This window comes from Lutjanus erythropterus, chromosome 14, assembly GCF_056507025.1.
Source record: "Lutjanus erythropterus isolate fLutEry1 chromosome 14, fLutEry1.hap2, whole genome shotgun sequence".
NCBI lineage: Eukaryota > Metazoa > Chordata > Actinopteri > Lutjaniformes > Lutjanidae > Lutjanus > Lutjanus erythropterus.
The window spans coordinates 12,290,727-12,306,764 of NC_139330.1; the positions used below are offsets into that span (position 1 = coordinate 12,290,727).

A 16,038-nucleotide genomic window follows, 5' to 3' on the forward strand; every position below is an offset into this window, starting at 1 on the left:
TATAATATTAATATTTTTTCAGATATTACTCAATATAAAGTTGGGTTATATATAAGAGTACAGTGTGAGGATTTTGTGATGTAATTAAGATATCAGTTATAAATGATTCATAGACATAAGGTTAATTAAGCAGGGTGGTCGCAGGAGTAATAATAATCAGTGTAGACAGATAAGAGGTGTGCAGAGTTCAGGACATGCACGCAGCTGTCAGAAGCAGAAGTGAACTAACAGAGGAGCTGAACTCGAGGCGGGGTTACAGTCTTACAGTCGACACAGTCTCAGCAGCAGCAGCAGCTTCTCTCTGTGTGCTCGACACTCTCGCCAACATGCCTCAAGCATGACAATAAACTGGTTTTGCTGGGTGACGGCGGGGGAAAAGCCATGTAAGAGCAAACTTTTCGGCAAGTCCCACCTGGACTAGGAGCGCGACACACACAGCTGTGAAGAAAAAAACATGGTGGAGAAGGAGGGATGACTGGGTTAAAGTTTAACCGACGAAAACCTTGACGAGTGAAGACAAGTGTGGTGAGTAAGGTTGATACCAGCAGCTGCGGGTTTATATGGTTTGAGGATATAAAGTTTATCTTATGGCCAGCGCGTATCGGCTTACGCTACAGTGTTAGTTACCTGTGTTTGTTTAACTTTTCTGACTTGTTATCTCGGTCTCAGGGGGTGAAAAAAAAGTTAGATAATGTCTGGATTGGACTTTACGCGCGTCCAACAGCTGTTTAATGTGTAGCTTATTCTCTGATGTTATGTTATTCTGTATTTTCAGAGAGGTTGTTTTAGTTGTTTTGCTCGGACTGGGTTTTATCTTCACATATGTGTGCCTTCACATGAACTTGCAAATGGAGACTTTGGTTTTTGGCCAGAGGGAGAAGCCACACCCATAACCCATCTATCCTGTGGTTAGTTTCCATCTCCCCTCATTCATTGTGTAAAATGTACTAGTATAGTATTATAACTGAGCTGTGGTGAGGGTTGTATCTCTGGTATGAAAGATACAGGTCTGAACAGAATGAACTGAAACATTTGACTCGAGGGTTTTAGTGTCAAACGAGTTGTAGTACTGGGGAGAAATGGATGGAAATGTCATAACATTACTGAGGTTAAGATTTTAGAAGAATTAATTGTTATTTTCTAATGTATGTAGTAGGTCTGCACAATTGATAACAATAAAATTGTAATCCAAATTGCAAAACCGAATTGCAGTTTTGAAAAAGGGGAAAATATATGAGAAAACAGCATTATAATGAGGAAGTGTAGTGCTGCATAGATGATCTAGCCTACAAATCTTGTTCTCAGGATGGCAGAAAACATATTTGTTGGGTGCAGACCTCAATAAATATCACATCATAGTGATTTTATTTATTTTTTTTACAGTGAACTTGAAAATTGTAATGCAAAACTGATTATTTCCACTAATCATATTGCATATCTCAATTTCAGTATCAATATCAAAATTTCATGATTTTTCTTAAAATATGACCTTTATTTTCCAAATTACACTCTGTATCTCCTGAGATAAATTGCCCATAGCAAAGATATTTAGTTTACTGTCAGAGAGGAGTAAAGAAACCTAAAAATATTCACAATTAAGAAGCTGAAATCAAAATGTCTATTTCTTGTTTTCTTAAAAAGGTTAATCATTGCAGCTTTAAATTAATTAGCTACTTATTTCATGTTTTGCAAGCAAAGTTATGAAAGGTGAAAAAAATAAACAATAGCTATTCACATATGTTTTGAATGCTGGAAAAAATCTTTGATCCAAATCTTTGAATAAAGAACGGGCTATTAACAGTTATAAACAAAACCTCTTCCCTCTGGTTTTCCAACACTGGCAGTATCCTATCAACACTAGTGACTTAATCAGTAATACACGTTTAAGAGAATAATCAGGACTAATCAATGTTTCACACTTTCATATTATTGATTATCTGTAGCATATTTACCTCAAAATATAAGTCAATCTGACTGATTGTCCCTGTTTTATACCCTCATCCAGGAAATGTATCCTGCAAAAAACAAATACTAGATAGTACAAGGCAATTATCAGTCCAATGAAGTCTGTACAGCTGTTGTGTGCTGCAGCTGTCAAACATGAAACAAAAACTGAAGTAACTCCTTTTATTAGTTTTCAATAATTTGTTGCTTGTGATTATTCGTACTGGATGTGATCATATCACAATATAATACCTCTGATAATCATATAAACACAGCTGATATTCACATTTGAGAAACTGAAACCAGCATTTTTGCTTAAAAAATGATTTCTAACTATTAAAGGGACTGTTTGGATTTATTGTAGTGCTGGACTCAAAAGTCTCTTCTAACAAAAATACCTCAATTATCTTTTTCTCTCTTACCTCTGAACACTTAAATAATTAAATTAAATCCTGCTGAACGTTAAAAAAAAAAAAAAAAATAGAAAGGCGATGCACCGTATAACATTTGCCTTACTGAGGTTTGTGTAATCTGGCAGCAGGGATTTTGTGACGTGGTTTGCTTGCCCCATAGGAGCGAGTGAATCCTCATCTTTTAGAAATGGGATTGCATAGATGTATATCGAAATAGTGATTCTTTTTTTTACGATTAATCGTGCAGCCCTAGTGTGGTTGTATGCGGTACTTTTACAGTAGATGCCCCCCCCCCCCCTCCCCGTTTGGAGAGGCAGCAGGAGTACCGGTACAGGAAGCCAAGCAAAGTCCTGCTGTGGACAGGATTAACAACAAAAGGTATTTTAACCCCTCAAAAACTGAATAGCAATTTTAAGTATACCCTGTATTTAGAATATTTTCATTACTTTTCCTTGCCGTCAGACAGCCTCTTCCGATGGGAAGCTCTCTCTCCAAAGCTACCAGACTCCTTTGGCAAAAACAAGTGATTTTACCTGACAGAAGACGGGAGTTTCTGATCTTACGCTGCCTCAATCTGTTGGTTTGTTTGTGCTGTTGTGTGACTTTGGTGGCTCCACACTTACCTTTTAAATCACTAAAACCACACAATAACACAAACAAACCAACAGATTGAGGCAGCGTAAGACCAGAAACTCCTGTGTTCTGCGTGGTAAAATTACTGAAAATGGCTGTTTTTCCTCAGTGATTCTGGTTGCTTTGAAGAGAGCAATATCTGGGTTATATAACAGCAGGTTCCTGTTGGAAAAGGCTGTCTGACAGCAAGATAAAGCAGTGGAAATATTCTAAATATAGTGCACACTTAAACTGATATTGATTTATTTGTAAGAGGACATTTTTAGGTGGCTAGAGTACTGACCCTGTCCACAGCAGCACTGGTATTCCTGTTGCTTCTCCAGACTGGAGGCATGCTGACCTCTATCGACTGATGACTGATTATGGATAAGTACCCGATACAGCCGCACTTCAAATAATCTGAACTACCCTTTAACTGGTAGTCAAATGGCTGCAGATTTTTCAGTCAAGTGTTTCATACTATAGACAGTAACTTCATCACGTGTGTCGTTCTCTCTTCAGACTACAGTATGGCACGTCGCTCTCAGTGTTCCTCTGCCGGGGATAACCCCCTGGACCCCAACTACCTCGCTCCTCACTATCGGGAAGAGTACCGCCTGGCTATAGACGCCCTGGTTGAGGAGGACTTGGAGGGATACTATCAGTTCCTCCAGAAAGCAGATGTGGTGGACTTCCTGTCGTCAGCTGAGATTCTGTATATCCAGGAGTCTGTTCAGCTCCCACAGCAGATCAACCAACCTGAACAACGTTTTCTGGAGCATGGCGGAGATGGCTCCTCGGACACTTACTGGCCGATTCACTCCGACCTGGACGCCCCGGGTTTGGACCTCGGCTGGCCTCAGCTGCATCACTTCATCGGGCCCACGGAGGTCACCACTCTGGTCAACCCCCCTGAGCCTGACATGCCGAGTATCAAGGAACAGGCCAGACGGCTGATCAAGAACGCTCAGCAGGTACATCTTACACTTTCTTTACAGATGGATACTCCCTGTCAAACTTGTCTTTGAAGTCTCATTGTCCTGACGGTGTTGTTTTTGAATTGGTTGTCTTTTACCTCCTCAGGTGATTGGTATTGTGATGGACATGTTCACTGACGTTGACATTCTTCACGATATCCTCAATGCTGCCATGAGAAACGTTGCCGTCTACATCCTTCTAGACAAGCAGAATGTGCATCACTTCGTCAACATGATTTCCAACTGCAGAGTCAACATACAGAACATTCAAGTGAGTACAAAGTCCTTGAAAAACTATTTCACTGTGGTAAAGCTGTGTTGTAATTTTCAGTCCAATAAACAAAGCAAAAAGGCTGCACACACGAAGTAGTTAATCACTTTAAATATTTTAATGGATCAGTGTGTAGGATTTAGTGTGGAGAAAAAGTCTTTCTACGCTTAATGGTGCCCAACAGCTGTTTATCAAGTCATTTATTCTCTCAAAGTTGCCATGAAACGGCTAGCGGAGTGCTTTTTGGTTATTTGTTTCCTGCAAAACCGACATTTATAAAGGGACTTGTCTCAGACATTGATTGGCGTTAACAGCAGCCAATAGCGTTGTGCGTATGCTAGATTTTAGAGCAGTTCTAGCCGACTCTTCCCGGACTGAGAGCTCGCAGCGAACTCGGCCAGACTGGGATCAAAACAGCTTCTGAGATTTCTCTGCTTCCCAAAATGTCTGTGCACGTCCCTGGTTTCTATAACTCTTCTCCGCTTCCATCTGTTAGTTTGTGGTTTGTGGTGATTTAGAAGCTCGGTTTGTTTTTGCATTTCTGCGTGTACAGTGATACAGCTCAAAACAAGAGCTGAAACTTGTTTTCCAACGTCCGCTTTCACCTTCTCTCCTCAGTTAACCACCAGCGCATGTTGTCACATGTGCACCAGCTAATAAAATTATAAATAAATATTGATGCTTCCCCTCATTTATAATGCACACTGACTGACAAAAACAAAAACAAAAACACAGCTCAACTTGAAGAATCTGAGGTGTCTATGACTCATGATTCAACTCAGCAGCTTTCAATTCAGTAAAGTTTAAATATAAAAAAAAAAAAAAAAAATCAAGTGAAATTTGAATGCAATAACATTTAACTAACTACCTTGATGTTCATCTCACTTTGAGTACAGTTTGACTACATAAGCTGAAAAACATGAAATATGCTGATGTCGCAGTAGGTTTTTAGATACTTACAGGATAAGTATTTCAGTCTTATTCTCATTCTGGTTGGAATAAATTAATTCTTTTGTGTGCACATCATGGGCATAACTTTAGGTTACATCAATGAGTTTCTGTCAGGGACAAACAGAACTGGTCTGTAGCAGAAACAACTTTTCTGTTAGAAACCTTCAAATTTTTAAAGCTGCTAATATCGCTCCCAGGACACGATGTGGGTCCGTTTTCAAAATTATAGGGTGGAATTGCTTTTTGTTATTCTTTGTTTGCTGGCGGTTGGCAGAGCAGAGCCACTTTTTCTTCTTCTTTTGTTACATTTCTGGCATCATTAGATGCTTCCCTGTGGGCAGAGTGAGTTTGGACATGTCAGAAAGTTTGATTAATACTTAGGCATCCAAACAAACATGTTTTTCTGGATCACTTTATTTAGCATCCATGTACACAGTAAAGTTAAAATTTCTAATCAGAATTATTTCAGTCAGATTGAAGAAATATTGTCTTTGTAAACATCGACTGTAAATACTCACTTGAACAGGGATTACAAACTTTTTCATGCTAAGGACCCCCTCCTACAATTAATGCACATTAGAAAACGGACTTTCAATTTACGGAATCCCTGCTGTGCCATTTTTTATTTATGTTTTTAGGTTTGAAAATACATGGTCAATCAATGATCAAACAGCCTTTTGGCTATGAATTGTAGCCAAAAAGGCCGACCCTATTTCTTTCCTTGTTGTTTCAACTTCCAAATAATTGTATAAACGTTAAAATATTCTATTACTTCACCTTGCAAAGTCTGCCGTTGGCACTGGACCACAGTTTGAAAACCACTGCACTAGAGCATCACATGTGTATTTATCTCTAGCTGAATAATAGTCCCCAACAAATGCTCTATTGAGTAACTTTCTCTGGAAACTACAGAGCCCAGCTTTGTGCTGTGTTGTGACTAATGGGGCTTCCACGTTAGAGACCCAAACCTGGATTCAAGTGCACTTGGCCCCAAAGTCCAGTTTATTTGATGAGTGTGAACGCTCTGTACGTTTGATTCATACCCAGGTCCACTTAAAAAGATGATCTCAAGTACAGTCCATGTGTACTTGGATACGGTCCACATTAGGTGTGAAAGCAGACTGTGCCAAAACAAGGAAGTAGACTGCCATAGGGATGTTGCGATTGGCAGGCTTTTCTACACCATAGCAACAACATAAACAAATACTATGTAGGTGATGATGATGCAAGTGTACTCAGGTAAAGAACAACATTATTAATGTGAGCGCTGTACTCGAACATGGTAGGAAGAAATCCTGCCTAATGTGAAAACACCCTAATTTATTAAAGATTTACATCCAGGATCTGGAGCTGGGAGCCACAGACAGAAAAGGAAAGTCACAAAGTACTCAGGCAGACTAACACACGGTTTGTTTTGGTCTTTTTGTCATGGCATTAGTTGACACTAACAAAAAGACAGAATAGACCTGTCCTGCTCCGTCCATATTAGGAGAACTTCTGAAGAAAAGCACAAGTACAGACACACACTGCTGCTGTTGCTAGAAGTGACTCAATCATACAAATAAAGAAAACAGCCTTTTCTTTCCAGACGTCACGTGGCTGACATGCACTTCCAGCTAACTTGAGAAAACTATTATTAGAAATGTATTATATGCTATTATTATAGAGCTACTGAGAAAACAACTGTGAACAAGATATCTAATAAAACCTTCATCTTTCTTTATCCAGAAATGTTAATCTCGCATGTTATAGCCTACGTCATGAGCAGCTTCTAGGCTGCATATGATGTTTTTCCCTGTATATTTTTAGCTGTATTTTACATGTTTTCTTTTACTGTATATGTACTTTGTGTGCCTGTAACACTGTGCTGTGCTTCTAATGTAATGTTCATGTTCTGTCTTGTTTGCTTTGTTTGATGAAAGTAAGCCATGTGAACAGATTTTGCACACTAATGTTACATGATATGCATTGTGCCTGATGTATACAGCAAATATCTGTCAGTAAAGCATTTCCCCATTAACAGAAATCACTGCATATTACTGTAAAAGGGAACTTGAAATGCAGCCATTTTCCATCTCCTGTGTAGGAAGTGTTAGTGCTAATGCAATGCTGCCACCTAGCTTGGATAACAATTAAAACATTAAGACCATTATATGTGCTGCTTGGGCTTACATTATATTAATTTTTGTGTGATTTGATTTGTGTCTTTCAGTTTCTACGTGTGAGAACAGTGTCCGGCATGACGTATCACTGCCGCTCAGGAAAGTCCTTCAAAGGTCAGATGATGGATCGCTTCTTGTTAACAGACTGCAGGGCTGTGCTGAGTGGAAACTACAGGTGAGCTACAGAAAGCCACAACCTCTACACCTCATAACTCATAACATAATAAGGATTTGAGTGATTTATAATGTATTTTAGGGGTGGGACAGTACACAGAGTTCATTATTCTGTATGTACCTCAGTTTTAGGGATCCTTATGTTTTCGTTACAGCAGCAAAAATTGAAAAAAAAAAGATTTATATTATTTATTTTGAAACATTTCAAACACTCAACATTGTCCACCATTTTCACTGTTAGCAGTTAAGTAAATTTCTGATACACAAAATCATAAAATATATGTAAACAATGTGGATCCAGGAGGATGTTGAACAACTTGGTGTTGCCCGTTTGACCTAAGCCATACAACCTCCTCTCCACCATGGAGACCTAGAAGAGGACAGGCCACAAAATCATATCTTCTACAGATTCTTAATAACAATGTGACTGATATAATAAACTATAAAATATATGTAGAAATATGTGGATCCAGGATTTGGGTCACAGGGCATAATGAACCAAGGATGAATACGTGTACAGTTCCTCCCCTATTTTTTTCAGTTTGTCTCTGTATGCATATAAACTGACATGCCATGAATTAAGTGCTTCTACTAATTCCACTTCTTGTCTTGTCTTTGTCCAGCTTCATGTGGTCGTTCGAGAAGCTCCACCGCTGTATGGCACACCTTTTCCTTGGACAGCTTGTGTCAACCTTCGACGAAGAGTTTCGCATTCTGTTTGCTCAGTCTGAGCCGCTGATAATTGAAAACATGCTCCCTCAAATGGAAGAGTTTAGCCTTTTACAAAAGAGGCAATACCCAAGTGAAAGAACTCCACTGTACAGGGAGCCATGGAAATTTCGATCTCTGGACGCCGCTCATCCAGAGGAATGGGCGAGACACTCCTATGATGAACGTATGGATGTGGATCGGAGAATGGGACCCCTTAAAAGGAAGGAATATGCGCACGGCCCTGGAGAAATTTACAACAGGCTTACACCGCAGCATTCTTTTGATCACGGCCCTTCCAGGATGGATCCTGCCTTCAAACGTCACAGTTATGCTGAAGGTGGTCATGGTAGATACTCTTTCCCATTCCTGCCACAGCAGGGAATGCCAGAGCCTGAGAGCCAGGGAAGGCCGTTTCACAGGGGGCAGCAGCCGTATCCAGGACCAGGAAAAGAAGCGGATCACAGTGCCTATGACAAATTCTGGAACCAAGGCTATAATGTAGCAGATCAGTATTCTGAACCGGATTTACCACAAGAGATGGAACCACCTGAAAACTTTGACCCTGTGCTTAACTATTTATCCTCTACCAGGCATGCAGACTTTGACCAGGGTTCGGAGAAGTTACCACCTGCAGCAGATTTACCTTTTAGTTCATCTCGCCCCAGACGGCTGAGTTTAGGCCAGCCATTTGCCTGTCAAACGTCTCCCACCTCCTCAAATCCCACTGAACAGAAACAGTTTTTCCAGGAACCAGAGCACACTGACCGCAAGGATCCTAAGGTGAAACGGGGGCTGAGAGACTGGAGGATTAGCTCATACCTCAGTGCATATGATAATCCAGCAGATGAAGGCCTGCCATTGGCACCACCTAATGTTTCAGATGCTTTTGAAGAGCCCTCAAACCTCATACAGAAAACAGCACCAGGCATCGATTTTTCAGTCCCCAAAATCCCTAATGTCAGGGAGTTTAAGATACCTGCAATACCCAGGGCAAGCCAGATCCCAAGTTATGCCAAAACCACTGCACAAGAGCAGCCAAAGAAATTGCTTGATGAACCTGCAGCAGTGGCGGCAGAAACCAGAACAACACCGACACCCTCAGAATCATCCTCCACAACTGAAGGGGAAAAGACAGAGGAGGTAGAGCAAAAGGAACCAAAGACTGCCATTCTTCGTAGAGACGAGTCCTTCCGTCGGAAATACAATGCAGCAGTGCCAAGGGGCTCTAGGTTAAGATCATCTCTGTTATTCAGCTCTCTGGACCAGCAGAGTACTTCTCAAGATACCAACACTGCTCAACAGGATGAGGAAGATGACAAAAATGAGGCTGAACAAACAAAGCAACCTTTTGCCTCTCAGGTTCTCAGGAGGTCTGCTGCAAGAGAACCTTTTGAATGGAGCCGTTATGTGAAGTCAGCCACTATTGATAACTCTGCCGCAGACTCATCCAAACCAGATGATGGCAGCAGTAAAGCAGATGATAAAGACTCATCAAAGGACCAAAATTCAAAGGATCTTTCAGAAAAACCTGAGTCACAAGGGTCATCAAACCCGCAAGATGTAGGGGAACCAAGCTCTTCACCATCAATGCCTCGACCCAAGCCTTCTGTAGCAGAGCTGGCCAAAACTGATCAACCACCAAAATCTTTGTTCACCAGTCCATTTGTAGATATGAATGATCCTGATATGAGACTCATGTTTTTCAAAGAGTTGGCAGCAAAACGCAAAGCTGCTAAGGCTGCAGAAGCTGAAAAGAGCAAAGAGAAGGTTCCGATGAAACCACTGACTGAACCAAAGGACAGTACTACTGCTAAAAAGGAAGAAACTGCAGAAAAGGTGGCAGATACTACAACATCTGAGGATTCATCTGCAGAGGATGCAGGGAAAGCAGTATCCAAAGAAGCATGCAAATCAGTCAGTCCATCTTTAGATGCCAGCGACAAGGCTCATGAGGACAATCAGGTCATGAACGATCCCAGTACCACCCAAAGCTGTAAAGATTTAGAGGAGATAGAGCCAAAGAACAGACAACCAGCAACTCTGCCTCTTTCTGCAGAATCAGAAGGACTGCAGAGCGAACCAAAGCTGTCAAATCCTGCTGTAGAAAAGAGTAGCCCCAGTGATCCACCAACACCAACGAACACTGCTCCTGCTAAAGTTCCTTCTCTTGCACAAGGTACTGATGAAAGTGCATGCATTGATTCTACCTCAAAGAAGTCTAGTTTGCTCATGCTCAGTCCAGTAGAGCTACCACCATCTTCTGCTAATTCAAACACCCAAAAACCAGAATCGGTTCAGTTTAAAACCAGCATCTCCTCACCTTCACTGTTGTCTGAACAAAACACTGGATCAGACTTTAGCCCTTCAAACCAATCAGTACAGTGCTCTTCATCTGATCACATTATGCCGGACTCTGGTTCACAGATTAGTCCAAGTCCTTTAGCAGGGACAATTTCCTCTAAAGTTACCCCAGAAGACTCAAGCTCAACCATAACTTCCAGCATTTTGTCCTCAAATGCACAGGAAGCTGTCAGCCCTGCAGCCCAATCAAATGAGGAAACTTCTGTCAGTCAAGCAGAATCTGAGTCAGTGCGACCTCATCTAGATCCTATTTCCCAATTGACGTCACCCGAGTCCCCTTCAGCAGTCGACTCTACACATGTGGAATCTGATATGTCTCTACACGCATGTGCTGCTGGATCAGAGCCAAGCACATTCTCATTAGAGTCTACTACAAAGACAGACTCTGAAGAATCTTGTGCTCCCACAGCTTCAGAAGAAGATGCTCCCGAATCAGAACATATCTCTGAACTGGAGGTTCCTGCAACATCAGAAGATGTCAAAGCCAACAGCACACCTTCTAGCCTTAGCCCTTCATCACCTCAATCATGTTTACCTAATGTAGCTGATCTGGAAAGTAAGTCCAGATCTGATGAAAATGAGACTGTTATTCCTACTCCCTCCCTACCCGACCCTGTGCCTGAGCCTTCTCCAGCAGAAACAAGCTCTCCTGTCCATCCAGACTTAACTCCTAATGGCTCCCAGTCAGCATCTCCTCAAGATGCAACAAGAGAAGTGACCCATCCCACTGAACTTAACCTGACAAGGTCTGTGACCGACTCTCCTGCAGGAACAGCATCATGTTCTCCTCTAACAGAGTCAGTGGGATCAGTTTTGTCACCTGAGGCTTCTCTGCCCAGCCCTTCAGATACTAACTCTCTTCCAAGGCAGGTTACAACAGACTCAAACGGAGCTACAGTGGTTACAGCAGCAGAAACTTGTAGTCCAACTGAGCCTACCTCAAAAGTCCCAGCAGACTCAGATCTGACATGCAAAACACCTGAATCTGTGACCTCTGAAACCCACCTCTCAGAGTCAGCTGCACCTGCTGAAAACAGTGATATAGACAATCAGAATGAGGCAGGCCAAGAAAAGTCTGATGATACTGAGGCCCCAAATAAGGTTAACCAAACTACTACACAGGAATCCACCTGCAGTGAGAAAACAAATGACCAAGTAAGGCAAAATAACGGCTCCGAAATACCAGAGATCACACCAGATGAAGTCGTTCCTCTATCACCACAGTCCAAGCAGCCAAAGTCTCGCTACCAGTCATCAACAGCCAACGTGCTCTCGAGCAGCAACCTCAGAGACGATACAAAGCTGCTTCTAGAGCAGATTTCTGCCAATAGCCAAAGCAGGAGCGAGGCTACCAAGGAGGCTCCTGTCACAGACGACGAGAAAGAAGACGAAGCTGACAAAAATGCCAAAAGGGAGAAAGAAAGAGGGATCAGGTCACTCAGCAGAGTGCCGCCTAAGTCAAACCAGGAACGTGAGAAGCTGCTGGAGAGGATCCAGAGCATGAGGAAGGAGAGGAAAGTTTACAGTCGATTTGAGGTATGAATGCATTAAAGGGACAGTCCACCCCCAAATCAAAAACTTTCCTCTGGCCTATAGTGCTACTTATCTACTCACTAGTTAACAGGTCATTATTAGGGTTGGTATCATTTGGGTTTTTTCTGAGGAGGGAGCTAAAATGATAAAATGTTACTGTGACAAAACAGTAAAGAATACTTAAATATATTGATAAATAAAAAACACATTCATATAAATAAAAACTAATCAAACTACACTAAAACAGATGCTCAAATCAGCATAGTCAGTTATTTGTCTGACACCATGTGTTTCCATGCGAAACGGGGTAGAAAACTGCCCCACAACATAAATACATTTTTGATTATTGATTATTATACATTTTGTTGGTAAATGTTGTATAATTGCAATAAAACATGAGAGGGTGTGCCTTAATGTTATCAGTCCTGTCATGCTTATAATGATGTTAAAGCACACCCTCTTGTGTAATATTGCTTAAATAAATAGTTACACCACAGGCAGAGAGCCATCTAGTACCATTATGTTTAAGACAAGGCAAATATCTGTACAGTCAGTATCTCCAAAACACTAACTCACATCAAAACAATCTACATTGATAAACAGCACTACAGTTAAGAGGAAAAACTTGTATTTTTGACTTTGGTGTTGCTGTCCCTTTAACACCTCTGTTCCTATTACTCATTTAAATGCACACTTTGTGGCCCCTGGACTAAATTGTTTTGTGTCTCTTGTATTTTCACAGATGGGACCTTGAAGGGGATCCAGAGAAAGTTGAAAGGATAAACAGTGCATACGCAGTTGGTTAGTTAGTTTATTATGGTTTTGGTATGTGTAGGAAGACGCTAAAGGAAATACAAAGCTGAAATGATGACCAAGACTTTTTTTTCATCAAAGATATTTAATAGAAATGTGATTTCACCGCGGGTTCTTTGCAAACGAGGCATATCATGCAAAGAAGAGGCCGGGGACCTGTATCAGTATCGGTGGCACTGAATTTTTAAGGATAAAACACAAACCTGACGTCCAAACTACATGTGCCACGACCAACAAAGGGATTTTTACTGTAGGTGAATCATCAAGTTGCTACCAGTGTGAACAGTACATGGACTGAGACTGTGTGTGTGTGATCAAATATGTTTTACTGACTGCATGGGTAAAGTGCAATGTTTGCAACAAGTTGTTTTTATGATGAGGCCTGTCCTTGCCTTTTTTGCAGCACTGACAGCCATTACATTAATGTCAGCTGGTTTTAAGACAAAATGTGATGTTAAAGTGAAATAGATCATCTAAAGTAGTCTGAAAAAACTGTAATATACTGTCGTTGATATTGTAGCATTTGACAATCATGTTAAACAAAGATGTTGATAATTATGTACGTTTTTGAAACAAGTGGATATATAATATACAACTCCACATCCATGCAGGACTGTTATTGTTCTGCTGTAAATAAATTGTAACTTTAATGGTTTGTAATCTGAATCAAAAACAGAAGAGCATCTTAAATGTGATGTATCTACAATATTAATGTGTAAATGATTTTACACCATAGAGTGTACTCTATTTTTTGTTGCTTTTTTCTGTTGATCATTACCTGTAAGAGTCAGTTATTCAAGCTGCACCTGGTTGGATCAGCTCACCCAAATTATTTGTATTGATTATAGATGATTTGTGAAACAAACAAACAAGAAAAGATTTGTTGCTTTTAAAGTGTTTAAATGTAATTTTTGGTCATGTAAAGCCTTAGATACATGCAAAGTGACAAAATATGATCTTACTTTTTGTTATTTGCTTGAACCAACCCTTTAACTGTCTCTGAAAAGGTGCCTTTTTTTAAAAAATCAGAACTTGTCAAACCTGTACATTGAAACAAGAAATTCTTCAACTGTAAATAATTTGCATAAAAGTGTGGTATTATTAGAAAAGTTACTCTTTTAGAATAGATTTATGATACAGCAATACCTGCCGTTTGTAAATAAAACTCCTTAAAAGAGGTTGTGTTTTTCTGACTTCTTTGTGCTTGACGTTGCAAAAGGAAGGGGGTTTTTTTATACATAGTTAAAGGTATTAAAAATAAATTACTGGCATTAGTCTTATAAACCATGAACGTCTAGCACATGAACATGCAATTCAAGCTGTGCTTTTCTATGATGTTTAAAATTACTACAAATCTAATTGTTTGAAAGTAGCATGCTGATGATTAGTCTGACTGCAACTGCACTCAAGTATACTATAATTTATTTTTCACCAGGGTAGCCGCCAACACTGCAGCTACAGTTTTTTGTCGCTAGATGTCACTGCGCTTCTTGATGACGTCAGGTCTGTACAGGTTAAAACACCGGTGAGTGAAGCTGCTCCTCGCCGGGTGCGGTGGCGCGCGCCTGTAATCCAAGTTACTGGGAGGCTGAGGCTGGCGGATCGTTTGAGCTCAGGAGCTCTGAGCTGCAGCGGACTATGTCGATCGGGTGTCCGCACTAAGTTCGGTATCGATATGGTGCTCCTGGGGAAGCCCGGGAGCACCAGGTCGTCTAAGGAGGGGTGCACCGGCCCAGGTCGGACACGGAGCAGGTCAAAGCCCCCGTGCCGCTCAGTAGTGGGATCGCGCCTGTGAATAGACGCTGTAGTGCAGCCTGAGTAATACAGCGGGACCCAGTCTTTTTATTCTTCAACAAACAGCTGGGACAAAACACAACATCAACAACAATGTCTGCACATCTTACGACAGCTTCATCACTGCTGCTTTATTTTCTGGTTTCCATGAGAAACCCTCACAAAATCAGCTCAGTTTGTTTGTTCTACAGCGCCTCCACCTGGAGGAGAGGAGCAATGACCACCAGTCACACCAGTCAATGCAACTATATTAAATGTAATGGTGTCAGATGCAAATGATAGAATATCTTCAAATAAATATTTTATACAGAGATATTCAACAACAATCATCAAGATTTGTTGTTCATGGGAATATGTTTGAACTTGGTGCAAACACCTCAGACCAGCTTTAACTTAAAGTGGAATGATATTCTTGAAAATATATATGAGACCTCTGACATTTCTCAGTTTGGGTGGATGACATTTAATTGTTCCCTTCATAAGCCAACAAAAATTAGCACCTTTTGGAGCTCATAACTCTTCGTACTGTGCAATATTTCACACAGGTGATTTTTACTTTTTCTTTGTGCAATATTTAGCACTTCAATCAAGGGTATTATCATTCAGTGTGCAATTTCAGGATTTCATGCAGGTGAATTTTAACTTCAGCTTGCAATAATCAGGTGTATTATCATCATTCTATGTGCAATATCAATATTCCATCTGTGCAATAGTGTAAATTTAACTGTTGAGTCTGTTAATATTGTATATACAGTTCCCATTTTATATTTCCCCTATTTATATTTTCACTGTTTAAATTGTTCATATTTTTATGTTTCCTCTTGCTTATATTTTTTATATTTTATTTTTATATTTTGATTGAAGCTTTCTTATATTTTTGCTATCCACTTTTCTGCTGTAACACCAACAATTTCCCTGTTGTGGGGCTGAAAAAGGAATATCTTATCTCTCTTATCTCTAACTGATTGAGGTATTGTTGTCAGTATTTTTTCAGTTGCACAATGCATATTGTCAAAGTATTAAACTGCAATATGAACATGTAAAACGTCATCTGTATATGGCCTGTGGTCTTTGCAAAATGATTGCTGAGAAAATGTTCTGTGTCAATTTTTCAGAAGCATCAGCATATAATATACAAAGGTAGTCACGTGTTTAATTATCACTCATGTAAACAAACCTTGTACAAATACATAAATGACTTAGAGTTAGTGTTATCTGCAGTACTGGTGCAACTACTGTGAAGATCTGTTATTTTATTTGAGAGTGATGGTAAAGCCCTCTGCAGTGTTTTGAATGTTTGTGGTGGAATGACATTTTACTGA

At 40.4% G+C, this 16,038-nt stretch overlaps 1 protein-coding gene across 1 annotated transcript; it reads left to right on the forward strand.

Annotated features, from left to right (window-relative positions):
- The first annotated feature begins 236 nt into the window (after nt 1-236).
- On the forward strand, nt 237-14,100 carry sack1ha (scaffolding CK1 anchoring protein Ha). Its single transcript, XM_084735874.1, has 6 exons — nt 237-525; nt 3,492-3,943; nt 4,053-4,217; nt 7,381-7,505; nt 8,128-12,112; nt 12,852-14,100. Exons 2-6 carry the CDS (start codon nt 3,500-3,502, stop codon nt 12,861-12,863), a joined length of 4,731 nt encoding a protein of 1,576 aa, XP_084592000.1. The 5' UTR covers nt 237-525; nt 3,492-3,499; the 3' UTR covers nt 12,864-14,100.
- The last annotated feature ends 1,938 nt before the right edge of the window (nt 14,101-16,038 follow it).